Below are 23,932 nucleotides of genomic sequence, written 5' to 3' on the forward strand. Positions count from 1 at the left end.
TCGGTGAGGTCACGAGCTGTCGGTTGGCAGGCGCGTCAGTGGCTGAGACGCCACGAGCCTGTAAACTCCAATCAAAGGGTGATGTCATTGGCGTCGTCACGACAGCAGTTAATTATTATTACGGTGAGGTCATAAGGGTCGATGATCGATAAGCAAATGATGCTTCGCTCCATCTTCCCTCTCTCTCTCTCTCTCCTCTCTCTCTCTCTCTCTCTCTCTCGCTCTCTCTTCTCTCTCTCTCTCTCTCTCTCTCTCTCTCCTATCTCTCTCTCTCTATCTCTCTCTCTCTTCTATCTCTCTCCCTCTCTCTCTCTCTCTCTTTCTATCTCTCTCTCTCTTCTTCTCTCTCTCTCTCTCTCTCTCTCTCTCTCTCTCTCTCTCTCTCTTTCTCCTCTTCCTCTTTCTCCGGCTAGTAGAAGGCTAGCACTTGGACGCCCGACAGTCCCAAGATTCGTATGTCTCCCCACATCACGATGACTATTTATCTGGTGCACGATCGCCTTCATTGTATTCATGTCACAGCGACCCGTGCTTGGCGACGGCCATGGCTTTTGCGACACGTATTAATGACTCATCGTCCATACTTTCTGCTTTCATATGCCCACCTGCTCAGGGCATCAGGGTTTTGCTGCGTGGTTCTGCATGCATCGCAGCTTTCATCGCACCAAGCAACGATTTCGACTAGTTAGCTCTGCAGTGCTGTGAAACATCTGCGTACACATATCCTGACGCCATGAGAAGCCTGTGGGGAGTGCTTTGCTCCATCAGATAGCCACCGGTCGTATCACTGACTGGGTCAGGGCGGGTCGGCGGCATGGCCTCCTAAATGTCCCTCTGATGGCTCCAATTAGACTCGGGGAGAGGAGGCGGCACGGACCACCCAGCGGACAGGGCGGCCGGCACCGTGCCATTACACCGCCTCCGTACGACTGATGGCCGGTAGAGAGGAGTGAGCGCGAGGGAGGGAGGAAAGGAGGGTTAGAAGAGCGAGATGAAGGGAGTGGATGGAAGGAAGGAGAAGGAGAAAGGGACATGTAAATCGAGATGAATGGGCTTCAGAAGAAGAGTGAGATAGATAGAGAGAAGGATGGTGTGTGAGGGAGGAAGAAGATAGAAAAAGAAGAGAGAAAGAAAGAGAGAGGGAAAGGAAGAAAGAGCTGGGAGAGAAAAAGTATGGTAAAAGAGAAGGGAGAGAGGGAGCAAGGTGCAGCCATAGCCCATATCAGTCATACACCTAAAGAAGATAAACGGACTCGCCTTCCAAGGAAAAGACAGACCAGTGGGGAGTGCTGTGTCTAAATCTCAGGCGGAGACGGACCGGCCAACGGACCGAGCAGAATTAAATGGCCACTGTGAGCCGGTCCCCGTGCTGAGGCCGCCATTTGGTGCGGGCGGTGCCGGACCGAGAGCAGGGCGCGGTCGAACAGTGAATTACACCGTGTAGCGAGAGAGGTGTCGTTAGCAGAGAACGGCATGCCAACGCCTTTACATCTGCCGCTGAGGTGATGTTTTTGATCAGCATGCTACAGATGCTTGTTTGGAAGTGAATCGACCTGGAAACCTGTTTATAGGTACATCGCTGCTTGTGACATCGATGTAGTCGGTCTATGAGGTGCAATGGCACATATCAGCCGGACGGCACATCGCTGACTTGTTGAAATCCTTGTGAGACGAACAGCTTACATCAGTAGGGGAGAGTGGGGTAATTTGGCCGCTTTTTTTTAGAAAACGATGTCACTAAAAATCGACCACACATTTCTGCATTTTCTCAACGCTGACAGGTGTGGCATACAATTTACATTCCTGGACAGTAAACTTGAAATGATTGGGTAACTACTTATATTGAAATTGTGACGTATTACAAAGGTCTGCAAAGCGGCCAAATTGCCCCACTAGCAGGGTTATTTGGCCGGGGGTGTGGGGCAATTTGGCCGGTGTTAGTTTGAGGCCATGATTTTTGTTATCGGCGAGTCAGCTTCACATTCAGCAATGACGCGTGTCCTACGACGCATTTGAAGCATTTTGGAGGTTGACTCAGCCGTCACAGGGGTCGAAAATAGTCAAAATAGCGGCTCTAGATGCGATGACAGTTTTTTTTATGAATAGCTTTTGAAGTAATAAGGCTAGGCCAAAACTAAAAGTACCATCGTAATTCTCTCGTCATTCCGCATCGAAACATGTATGTGTTGACATCGAGAGGTCAAGGTCAAAGATTGGCTTCAGGTCACGTTACCTCAGGTCGCTTGACCTCAAGGTTACGTGAGTTCAAGTTCATCATGTATACCATTCGATGCGCCTTGACGAGCTGAACGCAATGAGACCATTTGCGCGGCTGTATCTTTTTCTGTAAGTATTTATTAGCAAAAAAACGTTAGGTAACCGTTGATGACGTCACATGCCCTTACAGCTGTGCAATAGGAAATATGGCATCAAGGTAGTCAAAGTTGGTCATGAATTATGTCCTTTATGGTATAATTGACCGTGACAACTCGACCGTCCCAGCTTAGTGTCTCTGAGCCTACCGGCCAAGTTGCCCCGCTAGTCCCGGCCAAATAACCCCACATTGCCATTCTGAAAATTTTTGTCTATAAAGTCGTCATGGCTGTACAGAACTAGGTGAAATTGCTCTTGGAACCATTGAACACCCTCAAGAATGGCGCTATAATGTTGGAATTCGTTTACAGCCCAAATACTACATGTTATACAAATTTTTAAACGGAAGTAAAAGTTACCATTTTCTAACGAAATTCACGTTTTATTAATTTGGAATAAAACTAAGAGGGGGAAAATTTTGACATTTGTTCTCGAGTTAGTTCTGCCAATGACAAATGAATAGAGACTTAAGTTATTTAATTCACTTTTATCAGCTTTCGTACAGGTAAGGGCGGCCAATTTACACCACCGGCCAAATTACCCCACTCTCCCCTAGTCATATACTATCTCTCGCTGTACTGACAGAGTTTGTGTGAGAGTGCGGGCAGTCCACTCCCAGCTGTGGCAGGCGTGCACCGGGCTGCCTTCCCAGGACTGTATCTGCTGTCCAGCCGCTATCGATGCGTGGGATTATGGTGACGGTCGAGTGGGATGTGGGAGCGTGACCGATCCCGCGCACACAGGGGTAGGTGTCTGCAACGTGATACCGTGGCGTGGGTGTGTCACCTCAGTCCGTGAGGTCACTCTCAGGACTGCGCTCGCCCACGCCCTCTCTCTCACAGTCACGCCTGGGTCGTGGGGCGCCACGATATCGTCACGTATTAGTCACAAATGATGATCATCACCTTTATAGCGCTGCATCAGCATGCAGCAAATGACCAAAGCAACATAGTTGTGTGTTTGGTTATTGAGGGAATAGGTATATCATCCATTTATACATTCAATTGACACCATCCTCACTTGTCACTTGGCAAGACTACTTAGGTACGATGGAAAGTTCCTTTGTCAAACCTGTATCCCAGCCAGCGTAGCCGGACATGCTTGCCAACGCCGAGAGCACAGGGTGACATTTCTTACCTGGTCGACAGGCGTCGCAGTTCTCGATCGCCTGCCGGATGCGCACCGTCTCTGCGCGCTGCGCGCTCATCTCTGTTCGCAGCTCCTTGATCGACTCGATCAGGGCACCCAGAGTTTTGATGAGCTGCGCGTCGCGGTCGCTGTAGTCGTTCAGCGGCTGGTCACCTGTCGGGTCAGGGCGGAAGTCACGGGAGGTCACCGGATGGTGCAGAGGTCACCTGGGATCACAGAGACTGCCAGAGGTTACCCGGAGACAAGCTTATCAGTTATCAGAAGCGGTGACGCTAGTGGCGCCGACAGACAGGATCACTGGTGACTCCGAGTCAGGGAGGAATGAATAATGGAACCCGAACTAATTGCCGCACGTTTGTCAGCGAGCGATAAAGCCAAGACCCGAGCGACAGAGATGGAAGAACCAAACGACATGACATTCACCGTACAACGATTGTTGTAGATGTTAAGGAGACAGGAAGCGGAGCTGGCACACACACTTTATGTAAAGGACAGGCGGCTAAAAATGGCGAAGCGGTGGGCTCTGTCTCGAGTCAGATCAGAAGCAAAGTCAAGGATTTTCCTGTTTCCGACGGTCCCATTGCACTGGCATGGCTAATAACAACGCTCATTTGTAGCTCTTTTTGTTGTCTGCTAACGTCGTTTCTCAGTCGTTACCGGAGTGATATGGCGGGTGGTGCCTTGCTCTCGTCCAAGTTGGCCTCATTGTAAGTACCTTACCGTCTAAGTCGATGGATTCGTCAGGACAGATGTCAGAACCGTAAGAATGTCGAATTTCGGCGGAAACTTTTGTGATGATCGAAGAGAAGAGATTGGTGGATTTTATAAGTGGCAGAAGGTCATCATAGTGTATCTTCAAAGGCAACGTTAGCTATTCCCAGTGATGCCCTGAATTGACACATTTTTATGTTCATGGTTAGATGTTTCGATGGTTATCTCTTTATTGAGCATTGAAGGCATGCTAACTACTGTGAAAGTTGTGAACCTATCGTCAGATAACAGTTTTGCCCAACTGATCTCAATTAGTTGTATTTTTGCACAGGTTACATCCATGCTTTTTAAATGTTTATGAAAATTAAAGCATACTGAAAGGCGTGCTCCGTTCATTCTGTTTTATACCTTTTATGTTATGTTTAGGACATGCGGATCAAAGTTGATGCTTGATTATGCAGCTCATTTCAGGTGAACTCCATTTTATTTTATTACTCGGGGCGCAGAGGACCCGCTGATACGTTGGCGGTGCCTGTGCACCCGATAGTCGTGGCACACTCCAGCCCGGCGGCCCCGTTCGTCCCTGGTTAGCGGCGTTAGATGCGCGGTAACCTGCCGGCGCGCCCTGGCGACTCACCTCTGTCCACCAGGTTCAGGGGCTGGGAGAATTGGGGGCACATGTAGCCGGACGGGGCGCAGTAGGGCACCGAGCGGCGCCGCGGGCGCACCCTGTCGCCGCCGGCGGCGCCCGAGTCGTCACCTGACCGCAGCACGGGCGGCGCGTCAGCGCGCGGCGCCCCCGGCGACGGGAGCCGGCGCCCCAGGCCGGGTGGCAGGAACGGGAGCCGGCGCCCCCGGCCGGGGCGGGGCGGAGAGGACGGGAGCCGCCGCCCCCGCCGGGGTGGCAGGACATGGCAAGAATACGGTTCCTCTTTTTGGATACCCTTGCTGCTCCGGTAGGACGCTATGGTAAAAGAGGCTGAAAGAGGGTTCTGAAGAGGAGAGGTCCCTGGGATAGATGCAGCAGAAGTTGGGTCACTGCCTCACGCACCACGCTCCAGTCAAGCCGCAGATCGAGTTGCGATGCACCAAACCGCAATGCATTCATGGCCAAAGACATTCACCAGCCTCCTTGATTCTATGTATGCGAACCCAGCGTAAACACACGAGCAAAAACAACATTGCAATGCCATAGTCAGTCGCAAACCCCAAAGCAGCGTATAATGTCAGCAGAAAGTTGCGCAAGAGTTCCGCGACCCATCAATTTGAATTACGAGTCGAAGTTACTCCTATGAAAAATTGATGCTTATAAACAGAGCTGAGGCCATTTTTACCAACAGAAAAATAGCCGCCCGCCAGAATTTTTTGCCTGAAGACCGCATCACATACGGAGCGTAAGCGCGATGGGCACGTAAGCCGATAGGGCTTTACCGTTTACGCTCCGTATGTGATGCGGTCTTTAGGCAAAAAATTCCGGCGGGCGGCTATTTTTCTGTTGGTAAAACTGGCCTCTCTTCTTACTTCCTTTTTTTGCTACGAAGCGACGAAGGACGGAGCGAAAGTGCTTTCAACTGCCTTCATATATGCGTTCTATACCTACGCTAAGTGCTAGTAAAGGGGAAAGCTTTGGCAAACACTACTTGGAATGAAATATTATCTTGACTTGACTGCGAATAAATTATTAGTTTCTTAGCGTGTCATAGCCATCTTTATTTGGATTTTTGGTAAGATACGCATCACTACAAGGCAATGTAAAAACGTAATCATTATACGGTGGAAATTAATTTTTGAATAATCATTTACACTGCCATTGTTGCTTTACGACAACGATAATACCGGCACTTTATCATACTGGACAGCCCTGGTGAATATTATCCCACAACTCATTAGAAAGTGATCCAGGAAATTATACATTCATGAAAGTGGCTAATTGCCGTGGCGGGGCTGATCTGCCGGCCGCACCCATCTGTCTGTATGTACAGTATGCTGCAGCCCAGTGGGTACTGACTACTGGGTAGGTATGTGTCTGCACGGTGTGCAGTGGTCACACCCTAGCCAGCCGCCCCGACACCTGTGCTGCTCAGAACCCGGCGCATAGCCGCGGCTTTCCGAGGGCACAGGAGTGCACAGCTCCGCCGGCAAAGCACGGGTACGGTTTTCACACAGGTGACCGGTCGGCCGCCGCTGGAGCTTCTGACAGTCCCGCCACACCCCCGGACAAACAGATACCAGTGAACACTGCACATGCAGACAGAGCCCCGAAGGCGGTGACGTCACTGATGTGCGATGACGTCACTGGGTGATTGAACTCACCGCGGACGGAGGGGTCTCGTAGCCGCTGGGCGGCCGCCGGTCTGGCCTGCGTCGACTGCAGCACGTAGCCGGCACAGCCGTGCTTGTGCAGGATACTGCTGATGGAGGTGCCGGCCAGCACTTTGGCACCCATCCGCCGCTCGCGCATCTGCCCGCAGAGGGGCACGGTGGTCACACGATGCACATTCAGTGCTGGATATATTTGGAGCTGACTTCACACGATGCACAATGCACCTTTTCCGGGGGCTTAGATATTTCACGAAACATCTTCAAATATATCTTTTAGGTTTCTGGGCCCTCAAGTTTTTTTGTGAACGATTCTTTGATTGAAACGCTTAGTGGGAGAGCAAAACCATAAGTTGTGGGTTAATCTTGCCTAAAATGGAAGAATACATTTGTGTTTTATCTTGTCCAGGAAAATGCGAACCATTTTATTGCTCTTATGTGTTTTAAAAAATTCAAGCTTGCCTAAAGACAACTATAAAATAATGACAACTATGTATGATTGGCACCATAAAATGATGTTCGAATAATTTGGTTTTATGCATCCGGAAACGTTTTCGGGACGGATTATGCCACCTAACTAGATGAATCAGAAACAAATATCGTAAGCATTAATCGCTATCACGTCTCACTTACCAATAGAAGGGATACCAATGTTTTGTGCTCCTTTATGACGGATATTGGTTAGGTACCTATAGATTGCATACGATTTGGGCGACTGGCGAGGCCAATTCACAATCATTACATGATTATTCCAAATGCAGTTTATAAAACCTCATTAAAATTGTACGGAGCTCTACATTTCATTCGCAATGAATCAAAGTACAAGACATATCATTGGTAAATCCTTTCAGGATCCATAACGAGCAGAATCAGCCATTTAGTACGACCGGAAAGTGGTTGCTGGAAAATCTGTCGCGATCTTACCGAATGGCACCCGGAGCATCTGATTAAGCCACCATCATCTGTCTGAAAGTGACAGCATTATTAATTGTTCGTGCCACTAGCGTGCGCTCATTCACTGAGCTGTCAAGTGTCAAACCATGGATGGTCAGCCCTTGACGCTCTCAACATAGCAGAAGTATTTTTGCTTTGCTTTGTCACGCATGCATCCGAGTTGTTAATCGGCTCAGGCTGTCACCAGCTGAAGAACGATCGAATTCGATGATGATAATTGCGATAATAGTGCTGTCATTAATCAAAAGTCGCACATAGCAGGGATACGCTCAACTCGAGAAAGGATTATACCTCTGACTAGCAGTGGCGGCGGAACACCTTCAATTAAGGAGGGGTGGGGGGCACTGCCGACTTTTGGTCCCATTCTTTCCATGCAACGCCAACGCCCATAGGTCTAATGTTAAAATGCCAAAATCAAAGGGGGGCAGGGCGCCCCGGTGCCCCCCCGTTCCGCCGCCTATATGCTGACTAAAAGCTGCATGTGCATTGAGTAACTTATGAATACATTTCCAGCATACGATTATTTAGCTACAGGTGCTCTTTTTAGTAAGAAAAAAAAAGATATGAAAACAGAGATAAATGGCTTAGCCTGGGATTTTTGTTAAGGTATTTGCATAGCTTGTTGTATGGCTTTCCAGTATTAGCTGTCATTGAAAGTCGTATCTTCATTTGATTGTAATATTTATTTATAAACTCTTGTGCCACCATGGCCTTGCAAGCACCGAGGTCGTAATTGAAAGCTGGATCGGCAGGAATTTCGGCTACGCCCATATTAACTGGATTGCAACTGGGAGGGGAAATCCGTGAAGAGTTGGCTCGTTGTGTATTCTGGTGCGGATTTATCACGGTCCTCGAGTGAGAGGTCACTCGGCGGGCGGCCGAATCTGGTGCTGTTCACCAATGCTAATGTCGCGGTCGGGTCGCTCACCACGGGAGACCTCTGCGGGGTACGCTAACAGGCCCACCCCGGGCGGCCCATCCGCCCACCTCTGTATACCGGACACCTGCCAACAGCAACCGACTGCAACACACACGCTGGTCACTCGGGCACCTCAGCACTCAACGGTGGCCACCATTCATTTGCTAATGCATGGGCGCCCTGGTACGCGGTGAAAGGTGCGTTCAACTGGCAATGTATTCATTGTGCATTGTGCTCCGCAAGTCGTTGAAGGTGCAATTGCATGCTTGATTGCGTCGATACAACGATTTGGAGGGTGGAGTCGTCTTCCGAACCTCTTAACCAACATCATCGGCGTGTGTGGAGCGCGATTGCGGCTACCTTTGGTGGCTATCAGGGCGGCGCGCAGTGCGAACAAATGGCCCATTCAGAGACGGCAGGATGCTCGGGGGTGTCCATATGTGCACCAGTAGCTCGCATCTGCAGGTTTTAGCACATTTATTGTCTTCAGTTGGTATGTTGAATAGAACTTAGAGGAACTTATATAAACGCATGCATGACGATCCGACGCATTATGTCACAACTCCATCACATCTAAGCCAGTGATGAGTAGCCACTCATTCATCCGAAGTATTTAAAAGGAAGCTCTTCTTGCATTCCTCCGCCGCGGACATGCGAATACAAGCGTCTTCCATCGTGACTTCGCCTCGGCAGCAGGGTGCCCACTGCGGACCCGTTTGACTGGTCACGTGTCCGCCTGTGTCAGTGGTCCACAGCGCCGGGGCTGGGTCACGTGACGGGTGGAGCTACCCCTGTGACGGGGGCGCGGTGCCCAGTCCTGGAGATCGCCTGCCCGTCGAGGGCGGCCGCTGCTGGTCCCGCCTCGGTGCCGCCCTGAAGAGCGCCAGACTGACGGTTCTGACACGACGAGCCCGTGCTGATCTCCCCGGGTTAATAATCTTACACCGATTGACACGAATAGGATTTGATGTCGGTGGATGAACTGAGGTCAGCGTAAATTGGCAGAAGATAGCAGTTATACAAAATGTTTTCCACGCATTTGCATTACTGCTATATCATCAATCAGCATTGACAGGAATCTGTCGTAATTCAAAACATATAATTGCCAGTTCCAGCGAGTTCAGGTGCATTAATGGATTAAACTAGGCACACATAATCGTCGCGGCTGTTTTTAACTGTTGGAGCTCTTAAAGATACTGAATACGCTCTAAGCAAACAGTTATAAACAGCGAACACCTTTTTTAGCGGCTCCAGAGTTGTTGATGCCTGTGTAGCGGCATCCTGGCAAGTCTGGTCAGAGCCCAACAAAGCTTGTGGCAATTTTATGAGCTTATGTGCTGAAGCGGTGCTGATCCCATTGTTTTCCTGGAATTTTGAGATATCATTGAAGATCGCCTCAACTCTATTTGCCTTTCGGATTCACGTACATCAGAGGAACTAAAAAGATAGCAAGAAAAATGTAAAACTTAACTTGTTTACAATGCTAGCTGTGCGTTTGTTTTGGGCAGCTTCAATACACTGCAAAGATGATGAAAAACTTTTAATTTGGAGTAGCTCGAACGCTTTAGCTGATATGTATAGTTAATGTACACCAATGTGCGCGGTTCAGAACCTGGCTCGCATTCAATGTTCAGGATAGTTGCCAAGTCTGCCAGCACGAAGTAGCACATTCCCACCGAGGCTATTCAAACCGAGTACCGACTGGGCTAGAATAAAACGAGCCTGTCTTGATCTAATATCCTTCAGAAGGTCAGCAATAACTTCGTTTCATTCGAGCCCACAGCTCTCGATCCGTCTGGCGGCCGCCGGGACCCGCGGTATGCACGGAGGAGCGATCACGAACGGACCGTGACCGGGGTGCCGATCCCTGCCTCCCGGCCGGCCGGGTCACGCCGGAAGCGGGCCTCCCGGGCTGATGGCGCCGCGTCGGCTCAGTCCGTGACGACGTTAGGCACGGCCGTCACCGCCAGCCGGTCCCGTGCCGCGGCACGTGGCGAGGCACGTGGCTCGCATGTGCGCCGTGCGAGCGTGCGGAATAATTCGACTGTGATTGGGTAGATTCATTATCGGCAAGTGGGTAATGGGGATGTTTTGTTGTCGCAAAAGGTCATATGTTCTTATATTGAGTTGTTAATATGCTGCTGTGTGCTAGGTCAGTTATGCTTCTTTCTTTTTTGGTACGTGGAACATGTCTAATGAAACATGTGATTGCTCGGAGAGAATACTGAGCTTTGCGTCAGTGCGCATAAGTTGTCGAGAAGTCGACGTTTTAGATGCACAAATGAGGAGTTTGCATGTAAGTACACAGACGAACTTAATACTGACTGCACAGTGCACATTGGATCGTTGCTAACCCGAATTGGTGCAAGTTGCAGCCATTCAATCAGTATATTCACCTCCCTGCCCTACAATTAGTAATACTTTGTTTTGATACGATTTTTCATAAAAAGTAAGGTTCAGATTACTTTCGGGAAAGGAACGAGAATGCAACTCATGCTCGGAATACTCAAAACATGAAAACTCGAGCATTGCTTTGGCTTGGTTTTGCAATTTTTTGCTCGACGATTCATGCTGGGTTCTAGAACTGCTGTTTTATCAGCATAGTTGAAATTTCCATATCTTCGAAATTCCATTGTCCTCGGTTTGCCGTATTAAATTGTATGCATCCATGAGACTCACGTGCAACTGCCAGGCAACTGTTGAACTGGCTGCTGGCTACTGTGCAAGGCCGTATAACTACTGTGTATGAACACATTACATGCCGCTTGAAAAGAATGCTGCATCACGAAAGGAATGAAGTCAACAGGAGCTATCCGTCTTTTGCGACAGTACGAAAAACCGGCTGTCGTAGGTGTCAACTGTCTGCTATACCTATGTCTCCAGACAGGCAGAACACAGAGAGCACCGCGCCCCGCCCCTCCGTGCGCCCCGGCAAGCCCCTGTCTGCGGACACCGTCCGTCAGGACAGGGTGGGCCGCCCAAAATGTCGCCAGCTGATGTACGAGCGCCGTTCATCGGATTACATGCACGGTAGCTCGGCGCGGGCCAGCCCGGCCTACACGAATCGCTGTCACGCAGCTTGGAAACGCCGCCTGCATACAGCGAGCCCTTGTGACGTCATAAGGGGGTCTTTCGCCCTTTATCGCCTGGCGGGATGGTCCTTTCAGCCGCAATCTCAGAGCCATTTGAGTATCCTATAGGTAGACGGGCTCCCAAGGCGATGAGCAATTTGCGTTTAGTTTATATTGAGTTATGCTTTTTATTATAAGTTGATATTTTATGCATAATATACATAGGAGTGATTTATAAATGTTCGAGAACACGCTAAAATGAACAGAAGTTCCCAAGTGGTGAAGCATGATAAGCATGTGACCCGTCTCGGAAACCCGCACATTCGGACGCGTGACCTGTGGTGACCAGACGTCACCTGACATTTATAGGAATCGCCTGCACGCCAGTATAATCAAAACGAACACCGTGGGAAAGACAGGCACTTAACAATCGGGCTAATTATGGCAGTTGAGTGACCTCGCGACATAATTTACTGCAATTGCCTCAGTCAGCTGTCAACGATTGTAGGTGATTGGAAGGGTGCACTGATAGTCGATAATTGTCCGCCAGGTCGTGAGGGTATTTTGTAGCAGCCTGACATGATATACAATACATGTATGAGGATAGAGGTATGTAAGTACACCGTGCAGTTTGCTAAGGGCGTTCATTCCTTTTTTTTCCGCGTATTTTATCCGTCACTTTTGTGATACGAGTCACATAGAAAAAGAACCCTCAAATTTATAGGCCAAATGACAATGTTATGTGCCAGAAAAATGTAATTTGCAGTGATCTACAGACATAAAACTAAAACGTTATCGTGCACAAGTCAGTGGATTAATGCGCCCCTTGAAAACGTTCTTCTGGCAGTGACGGAGATAGCGGACTCGGGACTTATCCGGTCTCCAGACTCAGACCCATCACCCGGGAGCTACTGCTATCCGGAATGGCATGGACCGCGCACCGTAATGTGAGTACCAGCCTCCCACCCCAGCACCCTCCGCCCGTGGGCGTCATGTTTGCACCTGGAGCGCGAGATCAACACGTTCCCGATTGGCAGCCGTTACGAACGGGATCAGACGCCTGTAGCCGGACCCGCGGCGCCGGGTCCTCGGGTCAGCGGGTGGGTCCGGTCCGGCAGGTGGATCCGGACACGGCAGGTGGGTCCGGATCCGGCGCCCGGTCCTCGGGTCAGCAGGTGGGTCCGGTCCGGCGGGTCCCCGGAGTCCGCCGGTCCTCAGATGTCGGCCGGCTGACGGACGGGGCGGAGAATGTTATCGGTGCCGCTCCGTCCGGCCATCAGCCGATCGCCGCCGGTCCCCGCGCCCCGCCCCGAACTGACAATGATCGGAAATTAGGCGCGCTGCTGTGAGCGTGTGCTATCGGTCCTGGCGGCCCGGGTGGGCGGCGGCCGCGGCACGCCGGTGGGCGGCGGCCGACGGACCCGGCGCTGCCTTTTACGGCAAGGTCGGTCAGCTCTGGTCGGCGTGGGCAGATCGGGGCGAGCCGTTAGACTGGCTGCGACTGGCCCTGGCGCCATCAGACACAATCCCAAAAGGCAGCGAAGTTGAAGAATACACGCAACTGCCGTTTGATCAAGGCAGTCGCGTGTATCTACGATCCAATACTGAGAGCAGAAGACACAGTTCAGGCTATCTCTTGTGATTATGGACACAGGTATTGCTGCCGGAGCTTCGTTCTCCTGCCGGCTGCAGGGCAATATTTTCGGCCCGCCGCCTGGTGCTCGGCAGCGTCAGGCGGAGACAGAGTCACAGGCGGCTGCCGGGAGACCGATATTGACACTCGACCGGCAAATATCTGACGGGCTGCTTCGTAGAGGTCATTACCGGAGGGAGGCGTATTCTCGTGTCGCGGAGAGCAGGCGCACGGCCAGCCTCGGCGCGTTTCTGGCATATTGTGCAGGTGTCTTAGCTGTGCTCGTCGAGGCCCGTCCTTCGGTAGTATTCATGTGTGTGTGGCTCAGTGATCATACATATAATAGGGAATCGCCCAACAGGGAATTACTACAAGAAGCCAGACAGAGTCATTTTGACTGGCGTTATGGGTTAAGTTATTGGTTCTACGATTGACGTTTTGAACCTGAATCATGTCGACTGTATCAGACTTTGTATCAATAGTCTCTCTTTAATTGTACTTAGTGAAAGTGTTTACTTTCAACAAAAGAGTCTTGTTTCAGCGCTTCATTTTTACTAACACCCTCAATTCACCTTTATTTTCGTTGGCTGGACTTTATGACGATATCGCGTTATTGAACTTTCCACTGTTGTGCCTCTACTCCACCCCATTGTTTTTCTAGTGACGAAACCCTCTTGGGACAAAAGTCATTTCCTCGCGCACGTTATAACCCTCGCCGGCCGAGGGGGGGGGGGGCGGGTGCCGCCCCCCCATAGGGTTTTTTCGCGATAGCTCCGAACACGCCGGCGATAGAGAGCTGAAACTTGGCATACCTGACCTTTGATCCAAGCCGCATCTTTTGACACCAACCGCATTTTTGGGTCAGGTCAGGTCACTGACCTATGACGTCATAAGTGAACCTCTGCACGGTCTTCAGATGTCGCAACTTCGCAACGCCCTCACTGCCAGAGGAGATGTCACAGGGAAATGAAACTTGCAGGATCTAGTATCCATTATGAGTCCCACAACTTGTATATCTCGGATTTTTCCTAAAGGTCATATGAGGTCAGGTCATTTTCGTGACCTCACCATTATAAGTCAATGGGGAAAAATGAAAACTGCTATTCTGGCGCCGGGAACGATCTCCAACTATCTCAAGCACACAGAATCGTGATTTTATGCACTCCTTGCAAGGTTAGATGCGTCACTTTTGCAATGTTGACCTTGCGTGACGTCATTTATGACGTCATCAAGGTCATATTAGTTATTCGTCAATAACTCTTGATCAAATTGAGCTAGCGAGTCGGGAAAGCCACCAATGGACTCAGGAAGACCTGCCGAATCGAATGATATGCGACATGACCCATTTCAACCAACTTCGTGACCTGGGGGTGCTGACCTGACCTTGACCTGAGGTCAACACCCCAAGTTGACCTGACCCGGACAAAAAGTATATCATTCGACGCGCCTGAGCGAGACGAATACGATGCTGCCAAAATCGGCGCTCTGCGGCCGTTTTTTGCGAAGTTATTTACCAAAAACTGAACCGTACCTTGGGGCACTTGACCTGACCTCAGAGGTCACCGGTTGACCTAGGACCTTAAAATCGGGTACCAATCTCTGCGTCTCGTAACGGCGCACACGCTCGTTTTTTCCGCGACGCGCTAGCTCCACCAGGGGCGAAACGGCGAGGGGGGGGTCGTACCCGCCCCCCCCCCCCTCGGCCGGCGCGTATGTAGAAAACCAATAGGTCCGGCGAGGGTTAAATCTGTTCCTCATCTCCTGGCTTTATCTCACCGGGTGCGTCGAGGCCGACAGAATAGCGCCCGCCTCTCTCCGGCCACGTTTTACATATGCCGACCCCCCCCCCCCCCCGTCCACCTGAGGCCGACACGTGCCGCCCGCCGCCACCTGGGCGCCACGTTTGGCCGCGTTTCGCCACGTTCCGCCGCGTTTCACGAGTAAACACGGGCTGACGTTCGACGGACGGCCCCGCCGCTCAGCTCTGCGGAAGTCGGCGACCGCCGCGTGCCACTGCCCTCACAGCATTGCCGACTAAGCCGGCGCCGTGGCGACCATCCATCCTGAACGGATCACGCAGCCCCAGAGGTGATCGCTGCAGCTTAACAAATGGTGGCCGGGTGCCCTGGTGATGACGGCGCGGATCAGGGCGGCCTGCTTAGCGCGGTGCTCTCCCCACATGCGCGCCGGTGCACGCCGCGGCCGCGCCTCTGTCGCCGTCCGTATAACTATTCAGCGCTGCTCACAGCCTCGAGCCGTTACTTACTATCGCGCCTTGCTGTCGACTCACAAGGTGTGAGAGATGAGCGCAGAAACGGGCGCCGCCTCTGCCGAGCGCAGTGACCGATGGTTTGTTTTTGTTGCGCCGCGCTCGCCGCCGGAGCGCCGGTGGGGTTCGACGAGACGCCGGGGCGCGTGGGTGTCGCTGGGGCTCGGCTCCCGTCTGTGTTACTGCCGGACGTGGGGGCGGTCAGAGCTCCAGAGGCCGCCGGTCCAGCTGGGGTGAGATGGGTTCCGGTCGGACTCCGGCGGCGCGGCGGCGGCTGGGGCGTCTGAGAACGAACACTGGATTGGACGCCTAGTTACCCGCACCAGGTCACTGCTCCCTGGTCTGGGGCGTGGCGTGGGGACCTGAACCGGTCAACCTCGGCCGGTCAGCTGCAGAATGCAGAGCGTTATTTGCGAGCGCGATAAGTACTGCAGTGGACGGCACCGCCCGCGCCGCTGTCACCTGAGGTCGGCAGAGGAGGGGGCGGGTCCCCGGCAGGTGGTCAGGTCACCGCCCTTCCGGTCACCGCCAGATGGCAGGTCACGAGTCAGGGTGCTGGGGCGGGGGAGGGCACTCCCGGTCATTCATTGTAAGTCATGGCGGTCCCAGCGGTCATTCATTGGCGGCCGGCCAGCGGGGAGGCCGCGGCACCTGACTGCAGCCGGATAACTAACGCTGACGAGGCCGAGATGGTCAGCCGTAATCTCGACCTCAATGCGCCGCTACAGGTGATCATTTACCGAGTGAGTGGTGCGACACGACCGCCGAGTTTGATAGATGCGCCGTAATTGTATTGCAGGGGTGGCCGCCGACCGGGGTTTTCCAGGCGGGTTCGCTGCAAACCGTGCTCTAATAGAAGGCTGGAGAGGGATATCGTTGTTATGATTGTTTTTGGGAAGGCTGGCATTGTTAGATTTTAGAATCAGGTAAAAAAACAAACACGAAATTGAATGCAAACCAAGCTTCTTTTTGTCTTGTTAATGCCAGAAATATGTATTACCCAGTGCTGTTGCAACATATGCAATACAATTATTTGAATAATCTGGGTGCTGGATTCTGGTATGTTCTGTGAATAACTATGCAGCAATAGTTCTTGAGCATTTCTATTCCCTTTGAAAACACTCGGTCAACATTATCGTTAATTAACGTGATATTTGAACCGGGTTTATCTTGTCAATCAACATACGCCTCAACAATAAGCACGAAAACAGTTTCATTTAATAACATTGGTGATTGTATTAAGCAATGGCTCATTGTTATCTCACTCTAGCACTGTTTGTTTGTTTCTTTCTATGAGAGTGATACCTGTTCGTTATCCGCTAGTGGCATCGGCTCACGATATCATCAGGTAATATCAGTCCACCTCTAAGGCACATGTTACGGCGTCGTTTTCTCCACGTGAACTGCGCTTCTACCGGTACATCTCCTGACAAGGCACCATCAACGGCTCTCAGAAGCCAGATCGGCCTTTGACGACCGTAACAAGGTCTCCCTGACGGCGCAGTCAGAGGGCAACAGTCAGCAACAGTTTTTATCGACCTTATCCAGTAAAAACGGGGTCCGGCGTCACTGTTCAGTGACAGCGGTCACTGGACTGGAATCAGTGGTCAGTGGTCAGCGGTTAGATGGTTAGCTGTTGACCGTCAGCAGTCTTAGTTACACTTGCAAGCGCGATGTCAAGTGTACTTATATCCCTCCTAGCTTTGGATGCTTGCATTGCGGATGCTTGCATGCCGGTACACATTTATGAACTTCATAAGCAACTTTCAATGGCCATTCGCCAATGCTCCCATCTGTGGTAATTCATTTCAAGGCATTTCTTTCTAGCCCAGGATGGGCACGGACTACGGTTCAAACCGAAACAAAAACAAACATTACCCGGCGGAATAGCCATTGTAGTGGTCATTTTAGCCGTGGGTGCGTGCCGCAGGTCAGTTTCACGGCCGCGCCGATCCGAATGCATTGCAGCCGGCACCACGGAGGGCGTGCGCCGAATGGCCGCGCCAGGCCGCAGAGGTAACGGGAAAATACGGCCGATAAGACGCTGTCACTGCCGGAAATTTACGGCCGCCGCCGATACCGAAAGAAACCGGGCCGAACTACGCGCCTCTCGTTCAATGGGCCTGTGGCTCCGCTCTGGAATGGCTTTGTAAGAGGGCCAATACGCCACTGGCACGTCGAAAATAGGTGTGCAGGTGTCGGTGCACCGGGGTTGTGACAGTAATATATTGTGGACGAGCTGCATGAGTTCAAATCACTGGCAAAGCGAGTTTCATTTTCATCTACATAGTTATGATCAGGTTTTGCGTGGGTAAAACGCTCATGCCAAATAACAATGGAAAAGAAATGAAGAAAGCCGCGCCCCTTGCCTGTGTTGCTGTCCACGTGCTATGTCAGCAGCACCTCAATGGTAGTTCAAGGCAGAAATCTTATTTAGAGGGAGAATGGCCGCATTGCTGGTCCCCATTGACAGCTTCCTTCAGATGCCATTCCGCTGCCAATGGAGCTGATGCTGGAAGCTGATCACAAACATTGAAGCATCAAGTGGAACTGAATCGATAAAAACGCTGCAGCCGTCAGAGACGCTGCACATTTGCGATGCTCAGAAGTGCATTGTCGAGACTTTCATTTTCCATTTGATGACATCTTCCAAAGGCAAAGTCACAAGAGGCTACAGAGAAACAGACTGCACCGAGTCTACTCGGCATTTTACTGTTATCGTCCAATGAAAGCAGGTGCCAATCGCAGCAGTGGAGATGATCAATGATGATTTTGATTAGCACCGAAGCAAAAAGTTGTCTGTCCCTTTGAATACATCCAAGATCCATTTAGGCTTGAGTGACGAACAGCGGTGCGTCGGGAGCTCTCTCTCTCTCTCTCTCTCTCTCTCTCTCTCTCTCTCTCTCTCTCTCTCTCTCTCTCTCTCTCTCTCTCTCTCTCTCTCTCTCTCTCTCTCTCTCTCTCTCTCTCTCTCTCTCTCTCTCTCTCTCTCTCTCTCTCTCTCTCTCTCTCTCTCTCTCTCTCTCTCTCTCTCTCTCTCTCTCTCTCTCTGTCTCTCTCTCTCTCTCTCTCTGTCTCTCTGTCTCTCTCTCTCTCTCTGTCTCTCTCTCTCTCTCTCTCTCTCTCTCTCTCTCTCTCTCTCTCTCTCTCTCTCTCTCTCTCTCTCTCTCTCCTTCTCCCTCGGTGAGTCACCTGGCATACATATAGCGAAGCGTCATCACAGTACCTTCCAGTACCATCCATCACAATCTCAACACAGATACCCAGCCTCGGATGTCAGCTGGGCTCCTGCGAGCAGCATACGCCTATCACATCAGAGACGCCCAGCTCGAGAGCGCCATATTCGGCCTGCTGCACACGCGCTATCACTGAGGGGCTGGACTGAGCCGCCAGCACGTGCGAGCCGCCGGACCGGACCGCGCCCCGGCTGGTCGCGCCGCCACCAGACAGCCGCCCTCGGGAGACGCACCATACAGGGGCGCGGAGGCGGCGGCATCGGGCGTCATCGGGCCGCCGCCGGCCCACCGCGCCGCCGCGCCGATGGCCTTGTCCGGAGCGGAGACATCAGACAGCCATCGGAGCGAGTGCGATCGGAGAGGACTGGGAGGGCGCCGGAGGACCAGCTGGTCCGACCTGACCTGGTCCGGCGGGGACCGAGTCAGACCGACCCGCCCCTGCTCAGGGGTAAGGGAGGGAGGAGAAAGCTTACTGCCGAGCGGAAAACAAGCTGATCCCAAAAAGCCGCTGCAGGAGAGCGCGTGTCGAGAATTTATCGCAACCGCGTTCACCGGTCTCTTTTATAGCTCAGAAATAATGAGTCTAGCTGATAACCTACTAGAAGAGAGTTGAAAACAGCATTAGTTAGGTTAGGAAGCAGCTCTTGTCGAGCTGATGCTGTTCGTAGAAAATAATGATCCTTATTATGGAGATTAATTGATTAAATTGTCACATCTTTTTATCCTGAGTTTTTATCAGATGAGATAGGATTCAGATTTGTATTTGCTTAACAATGGTACCACATCATCGTGTCAAGTTAAGTGCAAATAATATAGTATTTCATGCCATTAAAGCTATGAAATAAATCTTCTAAGCCATTACTTTTATTTTAAAGCTATCGAGTCTGCACCTGATATGGGTGTTATGATAAACTTCGCAATGAAACTCAGTCGACCATTACTCTTATTCTGACTTCAAACGACAATGGAAGTCACGAACCATAACCTTTATGAGAGCGAGTCACAAATGATTGCTCCTTTCGTCACTGAGCAATGATATAAATATTTTGACACGCAAGAGGCACTAAAATCTATTCGCGCGCGGAGTCCGTTTATGTAGTTGCTTGAACTCTGGCGGGGCACTATAACTTGAACCCAGCAGTGCCACTCCCATGTAGTAAGGCTGGCTGCAGGTGACTGCATGGGATCCCTCGACGGCATGGCGATCGCTTCGACACCTTGAATGCAAACGAGTTGACTGGATGGTAGTATGTTGAATAATTTCATGTGACTAACTTACACACTCAATGTGACACTTCAACGACAGCGACAAGGGTATGTGACGCCTGTGAGTGACAAGTGCATGAATACTACTACGCCTTGTAGTGAAAATGTGACGGCGCTGTACGGCCTAACGAGATGAGCGTCGCTTGCCAACGTTGAAACGGTCCTGGTCACCTATTTAATTTAGTCAGCAGTGCACGCCTGTTAAATGACAGATAGTGCGCGAGCACGGTGCGTGTGATACGTGTGATCCATTTGGAGGTACCCACACCGGCGGCGTCTCGATGACGCGCCAATTAGTCGGGTACCGCGGCGGAGCCCGCCCCCGCCCCGACGGCGGTCCGCTGATGTCACCTGTTTACGGCCCGCTGCCAGCGCCGGCAGCCGTCCCCGGTCGGCAGATAGTGCCCGTAAACGGCCCCTCTGACGGCCCGATAAGCGCTCACACACACACCGAGCCGCGAAAATATATACCGGCCTGGTTAACACGACCACCTGATAAACGTAAACAGACATTCGATCCGACCGCGAGATTGGGCGCAGTATGGATGAATGCCGAGGCTTTCATTTAAAAGTAAAAAATGTCCGCCAGTTATTGCAGGAATGTTGCTGCCTCCCTTCATTAAGAAGGCACCCGTGCTGGCCATGACATTTTTACTAGAATAGTGACAGAATCGCCGACATTCGATGAGTTCAGCGCTCGACTCGGTGTTTACGACCGTCCGCATCATTAGCCCTGATTAGGAGAGCAATCACTGGATAACGTACGGTCAATATTCACGGCCCAGTCTATAACTCGAAGTTAAACAGGCTCAACCATGTCAAACATGCTCCATCAGCTTTGTTCAGTGTCCATAGCAGCCGCCATGGACTGTCAGACTAAAGGATTTAGCTGGGAAGATGACTATCAACTGACGACTCACTTCAAGTTCGCTAAAGGCCGACACTATCGCTCCGTAAATCCTTCACCAGCACGCTGGTCGCTGGCGTCACCATTGTTTCTCGGCACGCCCGCGCCACTGACCGACGATTAATAAGACATCACCATGACCGAGTTATGTACGGCGAGGATTCGAGGGATTAAATTCGAGACAATCGCTGCCCGGAGCTGTATCTTTCACGGCACGGGGTGAGCTACCGAGTGATGCGGTTTTCTCGATATAAATTGAGCTCGAAACTCATCTCATGCAGACAGACAGGTCAGCAGGATGACAGCCACTGGCCGTGTCTATCCTTCAATGACCTCCCCCTCCCCTCCCCTCCCGGTCCCGAGCTCTACTCACAACGGTGAGCGCGGCGGCGCCCGACTCCGGCTGGGCGACCATCTCGCGCAGTGTGACCGGCGTGTGGATGGCCCCCTGGTCGTGGCAGTTGACGTAGAGCTGCACGCGCGCCGACGGCTGCTCCTGGTTCACCCGCAGCACCATCGAGTGGATCACGTTGTGCAGTCGCACCGTGTCCACCGACCAGTGCTGGGTGCGGATCCGACCCAGCTCCATGGTCTGGAGGATCACTGCCGAACAGGGGCGAGCGGAGGGTGGTGAAGTGGTCAGTGGCACTGCCGGACAGGGGCGAGCACGGGGTGGTGAAGTGGTCAGTGTCACTGCCGGACAAATGCGAGCACGGGGTGGTCAAATGGTCAGTGGCACTGCCGGACTGCACTCAAAACTTTTTTACTACCTCCTGGAGAGTTCATTTTCATCAAACCCGCAAGATAATAGTATATTGAAAGGGTAACTCGCTGCTACCATTATGTGCATAGTAACGGTACGTGGTTAATATGAACTTATTCGCCAGCGAAGAGTATAATTACCATGTAAATATCAATATTACTCTCGCGATCCAGAACATCACGAAAACTCTTTCCTCCTGGGTATCGTGACTCGGGTACAGATAGTCGTTTCATGCGTGGATCTTGTTTACCCTCGTGAAGATGATATTTGAAATGGAAACAATCAGCCAATCAGAAACGAGATCGGCCGTTTGCGGTTTGAAGGCCGCGCGCATCTGTCAGTTTTCGGCCGTTGGTCTCCGAGAGCGGATGTGAGCAGTGTCGGTGCCGCGCGGCGTGGCCGTTGGTGATTGTGCTTGTGTGTTGTTCATCGCCTATAGAGCATCTGTGGACATTTTATTGTAAGTACCGATGTGCTAGAGCATTGCGTGCCGTTGAGTGGTGCTAATTTGACCTGGTTAACAGGACCCCGTGCACGGCCACGTGGCCTAGTGTTGTGAGTACGTACATTAATTTTGTTGTGATGCTACAAGTTTATGCATTTTGTTGGTGACTTTGAAAAAGCCTTGCACTGTAGTGATCCAGTCTCATTATCTCACGCAGACGGGCGACCACCCAGGAACGCCGTCGCTCACTTCAAATATTGTGCGCTCTGCCTAATCCAATATGAGGGCGCTGAATGTTTTGTATTCATATTCAACTTGCATTCAAGTTGTATCGTGCTGTTTATTTACCGCTTGTGCATTGCTGAACGCTTTCTATAAATTTGTATGAATAAGTGAAGAGTCTCACAATGTTCATGGTTGGTGTGCCCCTCGTATTGTTTGTACGGAAGCCAAATATACCTACATTGTTGCTCTTGAAACATTTCTTTTAGCTGGTGAGCTCCGGTTAACAGAAGCTTCGTGAAGCTTCTGAAGGAAGTGTCTGTGGGTCTGTTACCATCCTCTGGGGGGTTTACCCTAAAGGAAAGAGTAAACATTAACATGTGACAAAGGGTAGGCCATAAGAATATACTCTCTGTAGGAGGGTAAAGCACAGAGTAGATGATGCGTTACTCCCTAAAAAAGGGTTCCGTTAAAGATTTACCCTTTCAAAGAGTGTAACCCAAAAAATGTTACACTCTAGACAAGAGTAAATCAAAAGAGTTTACCATTCAGAAGATGGTAAAAAACGTCTGTGTGTCATGTTACCCCTCCCTGGCGAGTTTACTCTTCATGAAAGAGTAAAATTTACCATCTGGAAGGTGGTAAAAAACGTCTGTGTGTCAAGCTACCATGCTATGGCGGGTTTACCCTTCAGAAAATGGTAAAAAAGTTTTCAGTGTGGGGCGAGCGGAGGGTGGTGAAGTGGTCAGTGGCACTGCCGGACAAATCGAGCAGAGGAGGGTGGTGAAGTGGTCAGTGGCACTGCCGGACTGGGGCGAGCAAGGGGCGGTCAAATGGTCAGTGGCACTGCCGGACAGGGGGAGCACGGGTTGGTCAAATGGTCAGTGGCACTGCCGGACGGGGGTGAACAGAGAGTGGTTAACTAGCCATTGGCACTGCCGTAGGATTGGTGCGTGCATGGGTAGGAGTCTTGGGATTTGAGAGCACTATTGGATGAGTCAATGTTCTTTGAAGGAGCGCAAATAACACAATGGACAGTGTTCTTTGTACACTGTCTCAAACGCGCCGCATGTTTCCTAAAACGTCCAAACGATGACGCTAGCATACCAAGTACCTAATGGCTGGTGTGTCCGATCTCGGGACTTTATTTGTGTTTCCTGTGGGTGTTTGGCCTGCGTGCTCCTGGCGTGTTTCTGACTAGCTGACGTCACCAGGATGTAATCCGTCCCCACGCGGTTTTAGTGGAGTGGGCGGTGGTGACCCCCGCTCGGCCCGACCCGCCCCGGAGGACAGCAGTCGCCACTCGGACTATACCATCGGCACGCCCCCGCCGTCGCCAGGACGGCCCTCGCAACGGCGGGCGTGCTTACGTCAATGAACAACCAACAGCTGGCAGTGATATATGGGGGTAGCTTTCATCACCTATTTACGCTTTGCGCTATCTTTGTTTTAGATGTAGAATGGTTTTCACCCCCATGTGGTGGGTATGTTTGCAAGAGTTGTTTTACGTGAACTCTATCTCTTCAATTTACTACTTGCGTCCTGTCGATGCCAAATTTGGTTTTGTTAGTAGACACACTGTAGTCATTCCGTCAGTATACGCCAGCAATCCTTCAATATCCCGTCCAGATGTTGTCGGTGGAGACAGCTCAGCCATCACCCCGAGGTCCGCTCAATAGCCCATCCATTTTCTGA

At 51.3% G+C, this 23,932-nt stretch overlaps 1 protein-coding gene across 1 annotated transcript in view; it reads right to left on the reverse strand.

Moving 5' to 3' along the window:
• Positions 1 to 3,510: 3,510 nt before the first annotated feature.
• LOC122391263 overlaps positions 3,511 to 23,932 on the reverse strand; it is a gene marked incomplete at its 3' end in the record, with an annotated part of 43,964 nt that continues 23,542 nt past the window's right edge. The window contains exons 3-6 of the mRNA XM_043385016.1: positions 21,181 to 21,410; positions 6,547 to 6,694; positions 4,871 to 4,993; positions 3,511 to 3,675 (exon numbers count right to left, since the gene is read on the reverse strand). Coding sequence (XP_043240951.1) covers positions 3,511 to 3,675; positions 4,871 to 4,993; positions 6,547 to 6,694; positions 21,181 to 21,410 — 666 coding nt within the window. The remainder of the gene's footprint in view (positions 3,676 to 4,870; positions 4,994 to 6,546; positions 6,695 to 21,180; positions 21,411 to 23,932) is intronic.

This window comes from Amphibalanus amphitrite, unplaced genomic scaffold, assembly GCF_019059575.1.
Source record: "Amphibalanus amphitrite isolate SeventyFive unplaced genomic scaffold, NRLGWU_Aamphi_draft 000428F_arrow, whole genome shotgun sequence".
In the NCBI taxonomy this organism is placed as follows: domain Eukaryota; kingdom Metazoa; phylum Arthropoda; class Thecostraca; order Balanomorpha; family Balanidae; genus Amphibalanus; species Amphibalanus amphitrite.